At 35.5% G+C, this 19,481-nt stretch overlaps 1 protein-coding gene across 1 annotated transcript; it reads right to left on the bottom strand.

Annotated features, from left to right (window-relative positions):
• Positions 1-1,946: 1,946 nt before the first annotated feature.
• LOC105883083 (UDP-glucuronosyltransferase 2B31-like) lies at positions 1,947-15,379 on the bottom strand. The gene is made up of 6 exons (XM_012785965.3): positions 14,651-15,379; positions 12,872-13,020; positions 9,442-9,573; positions 7,336-7,423; positions 6,230-6,449; positions 1,947-2,461 (listed from the first exon to the last, which is right to left on the bottom strand). Exons 1-6 carry the CDS (start codon positions 15,372-15,374, stop codon positions 2,182-2,184), a joined length of 1,593 nt encoding a protein of 530 aa, XP_012641419.2. The 5' UTR covers positions 15,375-15,379; the 3' UTR covers positions 1,947-2,181.
• Between the last annotated feature and the right edge of the window lie 4,102 nt (positions 15,380-19,481).

Genomic DNA, 19,481 nt, shown 5'->3' with positions numbered 1-19,481 from the left:
CAGGTGGTAGGCTCTTCCAAGAAGAGCCAAGCAGCTGGGGGAGAGAATTGGCAACCAACCTCACCTTCCCTCATAGGAGGTAGTAGCTTTCCACCTTGTGGCACACAAAAGCATTTGCTGAGGCTTCTAAGAGGCATACAAGTAAGTCCCAAGTTCCATGGAAGCCTGTGTGTTATAAGTGTTGTGTTAGAGGCAAGGCAGCTACTTCCAAGGGGCCTGGCTGAGTCACCCCCTGTGAAACACACACCAGTCTAGAATCAAAACATCCTTTCAGCTGCATATGCCTGAACAGCAGTGGCCAAAAGAGAAGAGGAGGAGAAGGAGGAGGAGGAGGAGGAGGAGGAGAAGGCCCAAATGGTTTGGAGCTTGTGAACTGGTCCTGTTTGTATTTAGGGACCCTCTGGCACACTGCACTCTTCTCTCAGCTGAAAGTAGCCTGGCCTAAATGCCCAAGCTCCAGAAGATATACAGTTCCCCCAGGCCCCACCATTCCCCAAGGCTGTGTGGTCTGAATGAGTGCTGAAGTGTGGGACACTGTCTGTGGATTGAACAAAGTAGAGACCCAGGGCTAAGATTCCCAGATCAGGACTGCTAGTAAAAACTGCCTACCCCTGAAGGAGGGGAAATGAGCCATATCCTCTGTTGCAGAGCTCAGGCACAGTGAGCAGAGTATTACTGGGGATCTACCTCCCAGCCTCATTCAAGCCTAGAACTGACCATCCCATAGTGCACCCATGCCAACAGCTCACACTTGGGAGCAGAGGCAGCCATGTCCATAGAATTGAGTCATTTGAAGTTGACTCAATGACTCAACTGAGCCATTGAGTCATTGAGTTCTTGTCTCCACATCTCTTCTTGGGTTCTGGTGCTGCTTCTGCTCTGGGATAGAGTCACTCTCCTACCCTATAGACTTCTTTGCACTCAGGTATCTATTGGTAGGGCTACAGACAACTTTGCATCTGGAGTCAGAAGCTCTCTGGTGCAAAAGAATGTGCATTCTGCCTTCCTATGTCCTTAAAAGGCAATTGTGGCATGTTCCAGTCCCCTTGAAGCAGCTTGCCCAGGTCAGAACTCCAGGAATACTGTTGCTCTAATGCATCTCCCTGTTCCTTTGAGTTTATCTCAGTCCAAATGAATTCTTAGGAATGTTGGTGTGGGATCCAGTAAAAGGGAGACTGAGGGGCTGTCACTTCCCCCACAGGATGGAGGCACCTGGCCTGTGTGCGGGCACTATGGCGCCTGCCATCTCAGACTGACCGTGTGGAGGGGGAAGCAACCCACAGGGGCCCACAGCCCACTGCTCTGCTCCCAGGAAGCCCTCAGTTCAGCAATGGCAGCAGTGCCTGGATTGGTCAGGGTGGAAGGGCTCTCTGACAGATTGGGAGCTGGAAACTGTCATAGATGTGAGGGAGGAAAAGTAAACACTCACAACTACCTCTTCCACCAGGCACTGAATCCCTCAGGGGTTAGATTCTGCCAAAACCTTTTCCTTTTTTGTTCTGCTCCACAACTTCTTCCTGTGTGACCTCCAGTAAGGGTCGGCTCTGGTACCTTTCCCACACATTTCACCTGGGCTGTGCTTTCTTCCTAGCAACTTATTCTTCTGTTCAGCATGATCTGGTGACCAATGTCTCAGGTCAGCCATATGTCCCCCTCCCTCTCTAATAAGTGTTCTATGCAATTCTAATTATTGAATAGTTTTCAACAGAAGGTATCCTACCAAATACTATACTAAATGAAGTAAAGACTTCTGTATACTATACTATCCTACCAAATACTATACTAAATGAAGTAAAGACTTCTGTACATTAACAAAACAATATTAATACTGTGACTGGATAGCTTGATGGTCTTCTGTTCATGTACAATATGTGAATGATAAAGTTTAATAAATACATTTGGCATACATTCTAAATCAGAATAATACATGTCTATGTAAACCCATATTGTGTTTAAATTTTTTTATTTTCTCCAAGTTTTTCTTTTCTCTTCACCATAAAATGTTTCTAACTTTTAAACAAGTATCACATTTTTTATAAACAAACTTAAATTTGATAAACTAAATTGTGAAAAGTCAAGTGGTTACAGGAGGAAGGGAATCTTACATCACATACTCTACTTGCTGGAATAAACTGAAGATGTCCCATCTTTCAGGGATTACAGCTTCAAATCTAGATGTAATTATTCCATTTTTCCCTTCTTTCCTGCTGTAGCAAACATCTGGCAAAAAAACATACAACACTTTGTGATGATGAATATAGCAGCTGCCATACAGGCCAGCAAGAACCCAATCACATCCAGAGAGTGGTACTGGAACCAGGGGAGGTCGTGGGCTGCAACCCGAAGGTGTTTGGCTCCTTTGTGGCGCATGACAAACTCGATCCAGAAGACTGCTCGATCAAGAGGCTTCATTGGTTGATCATGATGAATTCTTGATAATTTCATAATATTCCTTTTATATCTGAAAAGAAACATAAAGATTTCAACATTAATTGGAAAAATATATCAAATTCATGAAAGGTTTTTGAAAAGTTCATACAAATGATTCAAAGGAAATGTCACAAAATTGACATAGAATTTGAATATTTTAACATGAGTCATTATACACAGCTGGATCTTTAAATTGGAATTTTATCATTAAATGTATTTTTAAAGGTGGGAAAGTTAATATCTTTCTAGCAGAAGTAATAGTATGACCCATTCTAAGCGCTGCTAAGTAAGATAGTGGAAAGGCAATCACAGAATGATCATCTGGGTATTTTAAAAGGAAATTGTGTCCTGGTGGCTGAAATGCCTCCTGAGCAGTCTCTCTGCTTCTCTTATACTCTTCTATCTTCTACTCTCTGCTTCCCACCTTGTACCCAAAATGAATTTCTGTGAAATAAGTGTCTTATTATGACATTCCCTGACTAAGATTTCCATCTGGATTCTCATCACATAAAGGATCTCTTCTTTGGTCAATAGGACTCTACATCATCAGTCACTGGACACTCTGCTCCTAAAACAAGCCCATGCACAACCTTTCTAGGAAAGCTGTCCTTCTACTGTCCTCTAAGCTGCCACATATGTTCTCACCATAGACTCTTTAAATTTTTGGTCCTCTCCCTCCCCGTTTTGGTGCATTCTTCCTTGAAACAGCACAGGTTTGCTTCTATCTCTTTTTGAGGTTTCCTCTTAAATGTTATCACTCAGAGAGGATTTTCCTGGTATGGTAGCATCCCTAGGATTTCCTTTTTTTAGTGTGCTCATTTTCTATTTGATCTTAGAATTTTAAAACATGTTGTTTATCTTCTCAAATAAACTGTTAAACATGAAATACATAAGATAAATGTACATACTCTAAGTAAACAGCTCAAATGCTCAAAAATTAACTGAAAATAATGATGAAGTCACCAATGGACCTATTATTCAGATCAAGATATATGGTACCACACCTGCATAGTAGTATCCCCTTTTCATAGACCATTTTAGTCACTACCCCACCCTCAAATTCAGTATTATGTTGAGTTCTAACACCATAGATTAGCTTTTATATTTATATATATTTTTATTTATATAATTATATTTTATTTATATAATTAAGTCATTTAGTGCATCTTTATTTATGTCTGCCATTTTTATAGCAATTGTTTGTTAATTTCATGGCTGTGTAGTCTCCCATTGATTGACAAATGCTACAGATTCTCTCTTCATATGGTGATCGATAGACATTTGTGATGTTAACATTTTTGGTGACTAGTAATAATTCTGATTTAAACATTCTAGTATATAATTATGATTTTTTGTTTACTGTGAATTTTATTGAAATGAATTTTTACTATTAAAATGTAAAATTTTCAATAATCATATCTTTGATTGTTTCTTTTTTTTTTAAGTGAACAATGTAGTGGCATTTATTATAGTCACAATGCTGTCCAACCACCAGTTCTACATAGTTTCAAAACATTTCCATCACTCCAAAGTAAATCCTCTTACTCATGATGCAGTTTCTCCCCATCGTTCCCAGCCCCTGTCTCCTTCAGTCAGCAATCTGTGTCATTCTGTATGGATTTATCTCCTTTGTATATTTCGTAGAAATAGATTCATACAATAAATGACCTTTTGTGCCTGGTTTCTTTTACTTAGCATTTTCAAGGTTCATCTACCTTGTATATGCGTAAGTTAGAAATAATCAAATAAACTCTTTAAAAGGAACTTGATTATTTCTAACTTATGCATAGTGTGGGTAGACCATATATCAATATGGTTTTAAAATTTACTGAGTCATGTTTTATAACCCATAATGTGGTCAGTTCAGGTAACTATTCTGTATACTCTTGAAAATGTGTATTTCCAATTTATATACAGAGGACACACACACGTGTACATATACATATATATACATAAGCACACAAACGTGTATATACATATTGTAAATGTATATACTACACATAAATATCTACACATACATCCTATCTCAGTAGGTACATTTTTAAATTGTGTTCTTTAATTGCTTTATGTCCTTAATTATTATTTTGTCTTTTCTTTGTTTAGATTTCATATAAGTACTGACATATTTACATTTATATCTAACATCTCATTGTCTATGTTTTCTTCTACTTTTCTAACCTGTTTTATGTTTGTTTTCTAGTTTTTTCCTGCCTTCTCTTAGAGTATTCTTTATCATTTATTTTCTACTATTTTTCCTTGATAAAATATCTTTCAAATATTTCTTTATGTGACACCTCTATATAGCAAAATCATTGATAGTAGTAATAGATGCTGAATTGATAATGGCTGTTCTAGACATAGCAATTACCAAATTATTTCCTGTGCAGTATGGAAACAATTAATTATTAAAGATTTATTTTACCAAAATTAAAAATTATGCTTCAAAGTATATCATCAAAAATGTATAATAATCAATGCATCCAGAATGGATGAAAATATTTGAAAATCACATAACTGATAAGAAATTGCAACCATAATGTATAAAGTATCATAATAAATCATGAATAAAATAAATTTAAAAATAACAAAATGTTCAAACGATTGAAATAGAACTTTCTCCAAAGAAGATATGTGAATGAATAATAAGCAGTTGAAAAGATGCTCAGTATTTTTAGCCATAAGGCAAATAAATCAGGAGTAATGAGAAACTAGTACAATGGCAGTAATAAAAAGACTGACGATAAGTATCGGGAACAAGGTGAAGGAACTGAAACCTTGCTATTTTGCTGGTAGTAATGGAAAATGGTGCATCTGCATTGGAGAACAATTTGGCAGTTTTTCATAAACAAAAACTGCCACTTGGGCCCTGCAATTCCACTAATAATATCTACCTTCATAATATAAAAACATATTTTCATGAAAAAACATGTATAATGATGTTCATGATTGCAAACAAAATATCCATGAGCTGATAAATGGACAGATTAATTATTCTGTCCATTCATCTCTCCAGTCATTTTCATATACTAAAGAATATTATTATGTAGCAATAAAAGGGAACAAAATACTGATACATGCAGCCACATGGATAAAACTAAAATAAATTAGGCTTCATGAAAAAACCTATTTACAAAACATTATAAATGATATGATTCCATTTTTAGCAGATTTCTAGAGGGGATAATCCATAGAGAAAAAAGTTGGTATTTCCCTAGGTTTAAGGGCTTATGGAAAAAGAAATCTATGCCTTATGATGTTTATTTGGGGTTGATAGAAAAGTTCTAAAATTATATTATGGTGATGGCTTCAAAACTCCCTAAACGTAATAAAAATATTTACATTTTATACTCTAGGTGAACTTTATGCATTACAGATTGCATATCATTATCAAATCTATTAAAATCAGGATAATATGAGTAAATTTTTGAATAAGAAAAAGTAATACATTCAGAAATTTTAGAAATTGAATCAAAATATTTTATCATATTTCTAAGTTCATTACTCCTTTTAACTGTGAATTCTGTCTTAGTTTTTAAAATTCATTCTTTTTATACTTATCTATATATCTGAGGTTAATTTTATGTTGAACATCTGTGCACTAATTGGTTACCCATTAAATTTAAAGATTTCAATGAAACTGTGAAATAACTGGTGAAAAATAAAAGCAGATTGCATATTGCTTAAAACATTCAAATTACTTCAAAGTTAATAAACTAATAAAAGGAATTAAACTAATCTTCCTTGTATACAAGTGAACATATCTATAAATACCACTTATTAAAAGAATTAGTATACTCACGAAGGATCATTAATGACTGTCTTCAAAGCACTGAGCAAATCTGCACTTGACATTGTGTTGAAGTCCACTCTAACAGCTGCCCCCTTGGCCTTCATGTGAACAATGTTGTCTGGTTGATCCCAAAACAAAGGGATGCCCACCATGGGGACCCCGTGGTAGATGGCCTCATAGACGCCATTGATTCCACCATGAGTTACAAAAGCCTTGGTTTTTGGATGACCTAGAGTTGGGTGAAATTCAGCAAAATTATGCATTACAAGTCTTAGGGATAAAATGAGAATGCACAATGTAGAACATTGAGCAGGGCGATGTTTTCTAGATAGCATAGAACACCCATGAAACTTCCTGAAATTGCATTCAGATTTCAGAGGAGGAAGCACCTACTTTTGCTGGAGAGGTAAGTGAAGGCAGCATGGAAGAAATGGTGTGGGACTCGAGAATTGAACAATGAATACAAGATTTCCAAGTGGGCAAATGAAAAAGCGCATTCTGGATAAAGAAAATGTACAAATACTATAAAAGGAAAAGAAAACGTAAAGAATTAGGTTAGTCACGTGAGAACATGTTCTCTGAAAGCAACATGCACTCACAGAGTGTGACATGTGAGGTGCCCAGGGCAGCAGGGAGAGTGCTGGGAGCAGGGCTGGGGTCAGAGGAAGGACAGGCCACACTTCCCTGTGGAGGTGTCATCACAGTGTAGTAAAGACCGGGATTTATTCCCATAGAAAATGCAGAGTCACTGGTAATAGAAGAGGACCTGTTATTTTTCAGTGTCATGTGAAATAAAGCTACTGTAGGGAAAAGAATGGGGTAATGTTCTAGGAATAGGAGACAGACAACCCAGGAAGCTATTGCTATTTCAGGCAATTATGCCTGAAATAAAGATATTAGTACTTTGTTTATGGAGATAAAGAATATCGGTGTATGTAACAAAATGCCAACTGATATACTTTATTCTTTCCCCCTATGGCTAGAAAATAAATATAAAATAGGCTTTCAAAAATAGGTTTTCAAAAATAAATATTCACTATTTGCTTGCGGTTGACCTACTATTATTCTAATTGGCTATTAGTCATATATTCATTATTTTTTCTCCAATATCTTACCAAGAAGGTCATTCTGGGGCATCCACTTGTACAGCCGAGTATTGGGTCCTAAGGTGTCTGGTTTCTTGCCATCAAATCTCCATAGAACCTGTCAGGATAAAGAAAATAACTTGTTCCTTGGGTGGAACTCCAAAGTTATGACACGGTAAAGCTCTAAGGGGGATATCGACCATCTAGTTAAATCCCATCCATATAAAAGATGAAGAAATGAGAACAAGGTTGCTAAGTAATGAGAACTACTAAAACTCTGAGGTAAATAGAATAACCATATTTCAAATGCACAGTGTTATAATCAACTTTGTATATAAGAATTCCAAGTAATGTACACAAATGTATTTTTTAATCATAAATTTAAGCATTTAAGAAATTGACAGTATAAATAATTCTAATATAAAAAACATGCATCAGTAATGATCGTTTCATTTGTTTATGTATTTTATACTAGCTGTCATCTTCTAAATTTAATAATTATCTTTTTATTTCCTTTTTTAAATGTTTTATTTTTAATTATCTTGGACACATAATAGTTGTACATATATATGAGGTACATGTGATGTCTTCATACAGGAATACGAAGTGTAATATTCAAATCATGGTGATTGTGGTATCTATCACCTCAAGCATTTGAGGGATATGAGTAGAAGTTCATTTATATATACTTGTTATATAAGTAATTTCTTTACAGTTTGACATCATTTGACTTACAAAAAAAGGTATAAGATGAGCAGCTTGTGAGAAAGTTACCAATGCTGATTGAGAGTATGCATGACTAGTTTTACAAGTTGTTAAACACTCTTCCAAGAAACTTTTATGTGGCAGTTTTTGACAAAAACTCAGAGTATTATCACTATTTCTAGTTTAGGAAATTCCTTTAATGTAAAAAAATAGAGACAGTGAGTAATTTATGAATAAGAGCACAGGTGTTAAAAGTCTAAATTTGTGTTTTGCTATATTTTGCCTAATAGATCATTAACACTTAGATGATAGGTTACAGCAGTCATTCATATGATCTGCTATAACCCCGCCATGTCCATGCCCAGTAACAAAATAAGCTACTGACTGCAGAATTCCCAGGCAATTTTTATAAACTGGACTTTAATTTAGAAGTGTTTACCTTTTACTTGCTATGTGAGCATTAGAATAATTTAGAGATATTAGCATAAAAGTAGCACAGGTCATTAGGAGAAGACTATGTCAGGCAGAAAACTAGAAAGTAATTCACAAATACAAAGATTGCTAGTATATTCTATATATTAGAAAATAGGTTCTTATTGTATTTTATGGAGGCAGCATCTGAATCTCTTCCCATTTCTGGCTTCATTCTGATTGACTCCTTCCTTTACTCCATTCTCCTCTCTCAAAAGAAGGAGCTGTTCATCTAGTGGTGAGATCAGAGACTTTGTGGGGCTACATTATAGAATGCACAGGCTCTGCCCTAAGGGCAGGATCCCATCTGCATCTTTTCATTAGACCAGGGCCCAGTCCAGAAAGGCAGGCAAGTTTGGCTCTTTCTCTAAATATACTTGGCTAGGTGGGTACCTGTGGTAGTGATTTCTCAGCCCAATCATCCTTTCTTTGAATAGCACACAAACGGCACACTAAATAGCCTTATTTCAAATTGATAGGTGGTATAAAAAGTTAGATTGTATGGTAAGCCTAAACTGCAATGCATTGCAGACTTTTTTCTGTACCTGCTTATTGTTATTTTGCTAGTGCAGACACTAAAATTTAACTCCTTTTTCATGATATCTGTAGTGTATATGATATCCTAGGGAAGTCTGACAGCAATAGCGTCAAATGACAGTGCAGAATTTGGTGATTTCTGTAAACATGCTTTCCATACCATGATAATATCAAAACTTCACCACACCTCTGCAGTATATTTGTTACCATCACACTGTTAATGTCAAAGTTATTATAAATGAAAACCCACCTCTTTACTATTGTACATTTTCCATGTATATTGTAGTTTTTGAGCTGATATCTGAGACAAGTAAAGCTATCCTAACAGTTAACCCTTTGGATAGAAAATTTCTGCCCCTGTACTCTTTATAAAGTTGAACAGAGGGATTCAGTAGCTGTCCACCATTAGGCGCTTTATCCAACCTTTTGTGGGATCTGGGCAAGGGCTGAAGCGATCACATTGGCCCTTTCTTCTGTCATGTTACTGATCATCGACCCCAGAGAAAACACCACAACACCTTTTTCTCCAGAGCTCTGGACAAAGTCTTCCATCTCCTGTGAAGAAAGAATGTGTTCCGTCACAAACAGATGTCATATTTGAAAAGATGGTTCAAAACATCTAAGAATAGAAAATCAAGTATTATTAAGAATTATTAGAGTAAGGGCTATTTCAATTGAGCTAATCACTAAGTTTATGTGAAAAGAAATGTGTATGATGAGGTAGAGGTCTTTTTTTTATGGATATTTGTGCAAATATGTGTTTGCATGTGAGTGCACGTATGTATGTGCGTGGTAGGAAAGAATGAAGTAGCACTATTATAATGTAGTTGGGAGAGATAATGCTAGAAAATATTATACCCAGACTCTTCGTTCATATTATTATATTTACTAATATAGATTATTAAAGGTGGCTTCACTTGGCTTTAATTCTATATGGCTGTAGTTCTAAATCACTATTGTTCATTTCAGGCATTTTCTGTAGAATTTTTTTACTTTGGAGCCATTGGAATCATTCTCTGCTTATGACAAGGAGGAAATCTTGTCATAGAGTTGGGATGATTTTATGTCTTTATTTCTTTAGTTCTATTATCTTTTATACCTCACTTTAAAGTGTGTCAGAGTTTCCAAGTTTTTCCCCTAAAACACACACACACACTCAAATGCATACACACTAAATAGCTGAAGGTTAAGAATCACTGATATTCAAGATTATGATATTGTGGTTTGGAATTTCAGTGAAATAGCCCCAAGGATTTCATTTATAATACAGAATTTTATGGCATATAGTTACATATTTGAAAGGTCACATTCTTAGGTTATTATTTAGGTATGAGGCCATTTTTATCCTGAAATTACACTGTTAATTGCTGTGCTATTTATAACCGCCTTGGAGGGACTGTCATTGTCCTCTCACTGTGTCCCACAGAGAGCAGCTTTGCCACAGTGGAGAGAACCACCAGGCCTTTCTGTCATGGACATCTGGTCACTCTCTTGAGTAGCTCAATCACACTATGTAAGACTCCTTATGAATATGTGCTTATTTGGAATTGATTGAGAATTTTCTGACTTGTGATTTTAATTCCGTGCCAATTTTTAAATTTTAATACATTCTATACAGGAATAACTCAAAATTGCTCAATATATTCTCCAACCAAAGAATAAACAAACAAAGCAACCAAATAAAGCAAAATGGAAAAAAATTAAAAGAAAAACAAATGTAGAACCAAATGTTTTCTGGATATCACATCAAAATCATACACTCTTTTTTGTTGTTGTTCCATTCATATTAAATTAAGTAATTGTTTCTTTCTTTGTAAAAAAAATGATCAATTCCTTACAACATAAAACATATACTTTCATCTCTTAATCCTTGGGGTGAAGCTTTTGTTTAAAACTATTATTTACAAAAAATAATTCTGAACTTTGAAAAATATAGTTTTAACTAAATGACATCAGTTTTAATACGAGAGTCCCTGTGTTATTAATACTATTCCATGTAATATATGGGACAACTAGGTATTCTGTGTGATTCAAGTTTCCTGAAGCCACATTTTGTGTAACTTGTGCTCAATGTTCTGTCTCACTGTTTCATTGCCAAAAAATACCCCTTCTTCATCCATTCAGTATAGAAGTAATACAACCTCTCTATAGAATCATTAGTGATCTCATTCTGTGACATCTTCATAAAATAATACAAGATCAATGTAAGAAATTCTGTAATAGTATGAAAATAAAAGAAGGAGATATTGAGTTTCACCCATACTCTCTGCCCAGAGTTATTCCTAATTTAAAGTTTGTATACTTTCATTGTGATTTTTATTCTGTTTACATAACTCAATGTATTTATGTGAATATGTTTAGAAATTTTATATAAATTTTAATCATAGAAAAGATTGCAATCTTGTTCTCTTCATCATTTGCCCCTCAGTTTCCAAAAAAACTTGCATTATGGCTAATTATGTTTTGATAAAATTATTGTAATAATATAGTCTGAACTGAGTATAAGTTCTTTATCTTCTTTAGCGTAAGATATTTACCTGAATTCCAGTATTTATTTTATGAATATCTGCCACAAATATTGAATTGGCCCATCTTGATTTATTTTTGGTTTATATAGTTTCATATAAGTATACTGTGAAGCCAACAGCTACATGCTTTTTTAAAATGCTTGATATATTTTTATGAATGTCTTACTATTTTAAAATACACAGGTATTGTCTCAGTACCTAATATTTAATGGAAAAGTAAGCAATTTGTGGCAAAATTACTTTATATAATAATGAGAGAATACATTTCACAAGTATTAACTTGAATTTAAATCATTATGCAAGTTAGTAGCAACAGCTATTATTAGTAATTATCATTATTTTACTACTAGTTGTCCTGTTCCTTATCCTCCTTCTCCTACTCTCTTCCCTCTCTCACTGGCCCTTTCATCTTCCCTTAAGTAAATGGGGAAATTTATTAATAGGGTTAAATTGCACAGAATTTTCATTAATCTTATCTCTCCTTCAGTCCCTTGTGAAGGTTGTAATTTGCAATCAACATAAATATTGGGTTTTATTTATGAATAAGGTTTCAATTTTATGTTGGTGCTAATAAGAAGGTAAACAAAAAAGATTATATTATAGTGCACTAAGAAAACTTGCTTTCCCTTTAGTATTAAAAGTATGATATTACAGTAAAATATATTTGGTTCTTGTGTTCCATCATAAGGAATATTATTTTATATGCTGGCAGAATTCTTTTGCAAATTAAATCTAAGTTTACTTTTCAATACACGTTGTACAATTTATTTGCTGTATATTAGATATGCACCGTACATTATCTCTGTGCTTCTCTAATAGGCAATTGTGATGTTGAGAGAACAGTTTCCCCAGGCAGCTTTATTGAGGTGTCCTGTAGACTTGGCCTCTGGCAGGAAACACCTGCTCTGATAAGGTAAACCATCCTTTTTATGCTCTAAGACAGGAGTCCTTAGACTTTAAACAAGGGGCCAGTTCACTGTCCCTCAGACCGTTGGAGGGCTGGACTATAGTCTAAAAAAAAATTATGAACAAATTCGTATGCACACTGCACATATCTTATTCTAAAGTAAGAAAAACTAACGGACAAAAACACCCACATGTGTCCCACATAGTTTGAGGACGACTGCAAGGGGTAAAACTCTGGGATCCCAGTGAGGAATGATTTCAATGCTGGAGTGAGGCAAGTAAACAAAGTTTTGCTGTCAATATTTTGGGGACACCTTTGTATTGGTGAGGAACAGTGTTCCTTTTAAGCTAGAATAATGGTGACGAGCCTCAACTCTTATAATAAATAAACAAAACAATACAAATAGGAATATGTTCACCTTAGGCAGGGGTTTGGCAGGTTTGCAATGGAGTCCTCCAACGAAATCAAAATTTGGTAAGAGTGGGCGAGGAAAATCAAAATCCCAATAGGTTCGAACAAGCCACATATCAGCTTTCTTCATTGTCTCATATAATGTAGTGGGTCTGCCTGAAGGGGGAAGGAAAAGAAAACATAGATGACACAAGAGAGTTGTCATGAGAATATAAAAGTAGTTTCCTGAAAGGAGTTGGAATAATGTAGCCAAAGGTATATAAAGTGTTTGTGCTTAGATAAAACAAATACATACACATGTCAAGATATGAGAATAATTTAATTCCTATGTAGTATATATGTTGCTCATATGTATGTATAAGGAGAGAAAATTGTTAACAGAATTTTTAGAGGATTTATGTCTGCAATGTCAGATCAGTTTATTCACAATCATCAATACTTATTAATAATAAGCCACTATTGAATAACCCATGCATTTGATATTTTCTAAAGCTGATGTAGCAATAAATATACATTTAAGCAACTCTTTGAGTTCCACTATCATTTAATCCTACCAAATCCATAAAAATTTCCTTCTAATAAAAACTCAATTTAATTTCTACAATTTATAAAACTAGTCTCATGATCCTTGCTTCTCCAAGTGTATCAAGAGTTTTTTGAATAGATGATTGAAATCTTAGTACCTACTACTGCTTTGGTGCATGTGAGGTTCTTAATAATGTTAGTAATTGAATAATAAATATATTTGGCCAGGCACAGTGGGTCACATCTTAATCCTAGCACTCTGGGAGGCTGAGGCAGGAGGATCACTGGAACTCAGGAGTTCGAGACCAGCTTGAGCAACAGTGAGACCTTATCTCTATTAAAAATAGAAAAAATTATTCAGGAATGGTGGCAAGTGCCTGTAGTCCCAGCTACTCAGGAGGCTGAGGCAGGAGGATTGCTTGAGCACAGGAGTTTGCAATTGCTGTGAGCTAGGCTGATGCCACAGCACGCTAGCCCAGGTGACAGAGTGAGATTCTGCCTCAAAAAAAAAATTAATACTACTAATAAATATATTTAGGAAGAACAGCTAGACATTTTCAAAAATTATAGAAATGGATAGCTTTTCTACTCTTCATTTGGCTCATATTTTACTTAATGTAGTCACATAATTTAATAAAATAAAGACACAAACTTGGATGTTCACACCTCAGTAAGATTTTAGGCCTTAAAATAGATAATCTCCAAGCTCTTAGTGCAGGAACATAGAAATGATGGAAACCTCAAATTTTAGATGTCCACTTCTGAGTTAGACACATCTCTGAACTGTGACTAAATTCTTCTGGTTATATAGAAACAATTTTTTAAATTTCTAAACAAGGAAAATAAGGTACACAAGGAGAAACAAGTTCTTCAATGCTACATTGATGGTTGTGCTAGAAAAATGTATAACTCCTCCATCTACACATCTGTCTTCATCAAGATGTTTTTTGATACATCTATTAACTTGTATTAGACATGAAAATAATGTATAGTATAGTAGATATGAGATTGTTTAAAAAATCCTAACCGCTTTAGCTTGTACATTTATGACTTCATGGAGTATCATGTATAAATTGTGGCAAGAAGGCTCTAACTGATCCTATAATCTTTCCATAATATTTCTGAGATTGATAGAGCATCTATATTTTCATTTTATAATTGCATTTACAAAACATATGCTCTTCTGACTTCATACAACCTTGCCTTCCAAGGTGCAAGGAAAAGTAGGAATTAATAACAACCAATTAAATACATGACTCACCTAGTACTTCAAGGTACAACTGATTCCATTTCTTCATATCATATCCTTGGAACCAAAAGTCAAAATAAAGCACATATATCATATTTTTTACCCTCTCCATGAATGTCATTTGATCACTGAATTCTGACATAACTATAGGTACGTAGGAAGGAGGGAATGGAAGTCCCCCACTATGCTTCTCAAATGTGTAGCCAGCAGAGCAGCGGACACTATACACAAGGGGTGTTTTGAGTATCTCAGCCAGCAGGTCAGCACAGAAACCAACAGCATCTGCAAGAATGACATCAAACTTTGACTCTTGTAGCTTTGTCATAAGTTTCTTGTTTAAAACTGCATCTTTACAGAGCTTTCTCATAATTTCAGAAAATACCCCTATGATTTCTTCTGTTTGTGAAACATGTGACCAAAATGTGTCTTTTGGAAGATCATATATTGCTCTATGGAGCATTTTCATTAAAATACCATCAAAGTCCTCTTGACTTAAGGATGTAGGATAAACTTCAAATTTAATAGCAGTTGTTTTGCTGGAATCAATAACAATGGACGTGGAAGATGTCAGCACAGTCACCTCATGACCTCTCTGGACAAGTTCATCCAGGATTGTCTTCATGTTCATCCAGTGGCTGTATTCTGTGGGCCACACCAGCACCTTCCCACAAGTCCCGGAACTAAAGTAAAAACTCAGTTGCATCAGCAGGAGAACTGAAGTCCATAGCAGAGCCATCCTGGTGCAGTGCAATTGCTGTTCTTTTCTTCCATTTCTCATGCTTATATCCAAGCACAAATCAATCAAGTTAAAAATTAACTCCTACACTTAAAACTAAGTACATTACCTGAGCAGTTTGAACATGTGATTGGCAAGTGACATATCAAAGATGTGTTCGTATTTACTCAAGTATGTTTAAAGTCCCTGTTATGTTTGTAAGTGCATTATTCCAGCTAATTTTGATGACTTTGCAAGTGCAAGTAATCTGTGTTATGTAATGTATTTTATAATAGTGTCAAAAATTGTGGCAGGTGAGAGGCTCCTTGGTGTGCAGTCCCTTGATACAGAAGTAGAAATAAAGCAATAATTTAGCTAAGTCAATATTTCTTGAATGTAATTGTTCAAAGATTTGTTTTTGTAAAAGTTTGTTGATATGTAATGTATATCCCATATGATTCACCATTGTTTTTTAAAATTTGATGTTTCCTAAATGTGTTCATAAAACTGCACATCCACTACAACAAATAGTTTTATCTCCCTAAAAGAATCCCTGTGCACTTGAGCTTTTATCTCCCCATCTTGTGCTTCTTCATCCCCTCTTGTTGCTCCATAGATTGCTATATTACAGACAGAAATTATTTCAGTAGTTTTGTAGGGCTTTGCCTTCAAGGAATATGAGAATGTTTGCATATCAAAAGCTGCCTGAGCTCAGGAGGGCATGTCAAAGGTCAGTAGTGATGCTTTCCAAGGTGATGGTGCAGTCTCAAACCCTGGGTTTTAATCTGCTTTGAAAGACAAAGCAGGTTGCATGGAGCCACAGGATGAGAGCTGATCAAAGAGTGCCTGCCTGACAGACAGACACCTGTAGCTAAAAGTAATTAGCCCAAAAGACAGTTCCTGCTTGACTCCTGATTGCCTGTGTACATGTATAGTTACTAGATAAGGAAATATGGAGCCACTATATCTCTAATTAACCCTTCTGCTAAGTGATAGCTTTATCTTAGAAGTTTGTTTTCGAAAGATTTTGTAACTGTTTGCCCACATAGGTAGAATTAATTAAGGGATCTATAGAAGCCTTTTGGAAAATTTTTAATCTAAAACAAACTACCTGTTATGTAAATCTGTTACCCCTGGAAATTGATCATTGTACCTATAAATACTGGTGTGAAACTTCACTGGTGGTCTCACAGTTCATGGGAATACTATGGGGGTCTCCTGAGTCCCACCCTCCCCACTTTTTATAAATCTATAAAATTTTACTTTCATCTTTGTGTACTCTTTTATTTCTATACTCTATTATTTGCTATTTTCTATTATTTCCTTATCCTGTGGGACCCCACGCCCCTGCCTAAGGGACCTGATTTTTTGCTGGGAGCATAGCCAACTCCCCACAAATTGGCGTAGCTGTCAGGATTTAATGACAGGGTCCTAAAGGCAAAAGGCTTTACTCTGAGTGAAGGGAATTCCATACAGCTGGCAGAGGACCTGAAGAAGGCTTCTAGCCATGGTGCGCAGAAGAGAGAAGTGAGTTACTCCAGGGATTGTAGAGATAAAAATTAATATTTTTCTCGGGATAATATGGGGAAGAACTTTGTATTCGGAGTCTGAGTCAGACTTTCCTTCTAGCGAGACAGAACACTCTGTCCTATAAAAAGCTCAGCGAGAAATCCAGAGCCTGCTTTTTTCATGAAGGAGGAGGTTATTTATGACCTTCTGCATCAGGCCAGGATAAGAGAGCCAGTAAAAATGGCCATGGGCCCTGAGTGTGGATCTGTAGAAAAAATGGCGGAGTGAAAAGATTCTAAAAATGAACTTTCCTTGAAGCAGCAGCTAAAAATTCCCCCTCCCCACTTCCAAGCTTTAGCCTGTGGAGCCATTGATTTCTAATGCAAATGGCTCCCAGAAGCACTGTCCACCCTTGAGAAAGGCTGTTAGAAAAACTCCTAAGAAACAAGCTAAAGTTTCAAAAGATATGAGAAAGGCACAATCAAATGGGAATTTAAAAGCTTATCTTTATCCTGTTGCTATAGTACAGCCAAGCTCGGATTCTAATGATCAGGACTGGGCGGGGCAGACACCTTGAAGGCCCTGCCATACTCATGAGAGTATTCCATTTTAAACTCTCAAAGAATCAAAACAAGCCTATGTCTCATATGGTACAAACTCTCCTTACACCAAGGGCTTGCTTGAAAGATTGGCTAAAACAGAAAGATTAATTCTTTGAGATTGGAAATCTCTGGCATAGACAGTTTTATCTCTGTCTGAATTTTTACAGTTCCCCATTTTGTGGAGGGATGAGGCTTGCCACCAAGCCTGGCTAAATCAGTCCCAAGATCTGCCAATAGATATCTCAGTGGCACAAATTCCAAGACAAGAAAAATGATTTGGCATAAATGTTCAATTAAAATATGATTATCAGGCTATTGCTCAAATACAGCAGTGCTATATTAGAGCATGGGAAAAGATAGCTTCTCTTGGACAAACTGTGTCTTTCTGCATAAAAGTTAAACAAAATGTTAATGAACCTTATGTGGATTTTATTGCTAGATTATAAGATGTTGTGCAAAAAATGATTAGTTCTCCTGATTTAGAAAATATGATGTTACATATGTTGTCTTTTGATAATGCTAATTCGGAGTGTCAAGGGCTTTTATGTCCATTGAAATTAAACGACATGCAGCTCAAAGAATACTTAAAATTGATTTAGATTATTCAGGAGAAGTTTCAGTTATGATGAATTCCATTTCTGATTATCCTATTCAGGCTGGAGACCATATTGCACAACTTCTGTTACTACCTTATATGCAAATTGGAAAATCTAATGTTCTAAGACAAGGAGGTTTTGGGAGTACTGGAACTAAAGTATATTGGCAAACTTTTATTAATGACCAGAGACCTCAATTAGAAATTAAGCTAAATGGTAAATCTTTTGTTGGACTTATAGATACTGGAGTTGATGTTATAATTATTTCTAAAAGTTTTTGGCCAAACAACAGGTTCCTATGATACTCCCTGAAATTGGAACTATGACTAATATATTTCAAAGTCAATAAATGTTAAACTGTTCTGGCCCTGATAAATGGACAGCCACTTTAAAACCTTACGTGGCTGACATTGCTATTAATCTATGGGGAAGAGATTTGTTACAACAATGGGGAACTCACATCAGTATGCCCAATATATCCGCTCCTGCTAAACAAATAATGCTTAATATGAAATATAATCCTTGTTTTGGTTTGGATAAAAAAGGCCAAAGGGCTAAGACTTTCATAGCACCAAAAGCACATTCTTCTCGGCATGGTTTAGGCTACTCAAAGTTTGGATAGCTGCCACTGCTGCTGAAGGGCACCACTATGCACTGGCTTTAAATTGGACATCACAAAAGCCTATATGGACAGAGCAGTGGCCGCTAAACCAAGAAAAATTGGGTGCTTTCCAAACATTAGTAGAGGAACAATTGCAAGCAGGACATAAAGAGGAGTCCACAGGTCCATGGAACTCTCCTGTATTTGTTATTAAAAAGAAATCTGGTAAATGGCAAATATTAACTGATTTCAGAAAGATCAATGCAATTATACAACCAATGGGAACTCTACAACCAGGACTTCCATCTCTGACTATGATCCCTAAAGATTGGCATATTGTAATATGAGATTTAAAACACTGCTTTTTAACAATTCCTTTACAAATATCCAATAGAGAAAGATTTGCCTTTACTATACCTGCTTTAAACAATCAACAGCCAACTAAACAGTACCAATGGGAAGTCTTACCTTAGGACATGCTTAATAGCCTGACCCTGTGCCAGCATTTCATCAATCAGCCTTTGGAAAAACTAAGAAACTATTTTCCTCATAGTTATATTATTCATTATATGGATGACATTTTATTTTCATGTTCATCCAAACAAAAAATTAAAACAACTGTACCAACTGGCCAGACAAATATTGCCTCAATTTGGTTTAATAATTGCTACAGATAAAGTCCAACAGGATTATCAATTTAACTATCTAGGGTCTCTCATTGATAGAAGTAAAATAGTTCCTCAAAAAGTTCAAATACGTATAAACAAATTACAAAATTTAAATGATTTTCAAAAGTTGTTAGAAAACATAAGTTGGCTTA

This window comes from Microcebus murinus, chromosome 26 (assembly GCF_040939455.1).
Source record: "Microcebus murinus isolate Inina chromosome 26, M.murinus_Inina_mat1.0, whole genome shotgun sequence".
NCBI lineage: Eukaryota > Metazoa > Chordata > Mammalia > Primates > Cheirogaleidae > Microcebus > Microcebus murinus.
This window is presented reverse-complemented; position numbering and strand designations above follow the sequence as displayed.

What these genes read in the sequence shown, in the direction of transcription:
- LOC105883083 (XM_012785965.3), bottom strand. Translation starts at nt 15,374, where the DNA reads ATGGCTCTGCTATGGACTTCAGTTCTCCTGCTGATGCAACTGAGTTTT. An exon ending in GTTGTACCTTGAAGTACTAG is followed by an intron (nt 13,021 to 14,650) that starts GTGAGTCATGTA and finishes TTCCCCCTTCAG; the next exon opens with GCAGACCCACTACATTATAT. An exon ending in TTGCCCAGATCCCACAAAAG is followed by an intron (nt 7,424 to 9,441) that starts GTTGGATAAAGC and finishes TTATCCTGACAG; the next exon opens with GTTCTATGGAGATTTGATGG.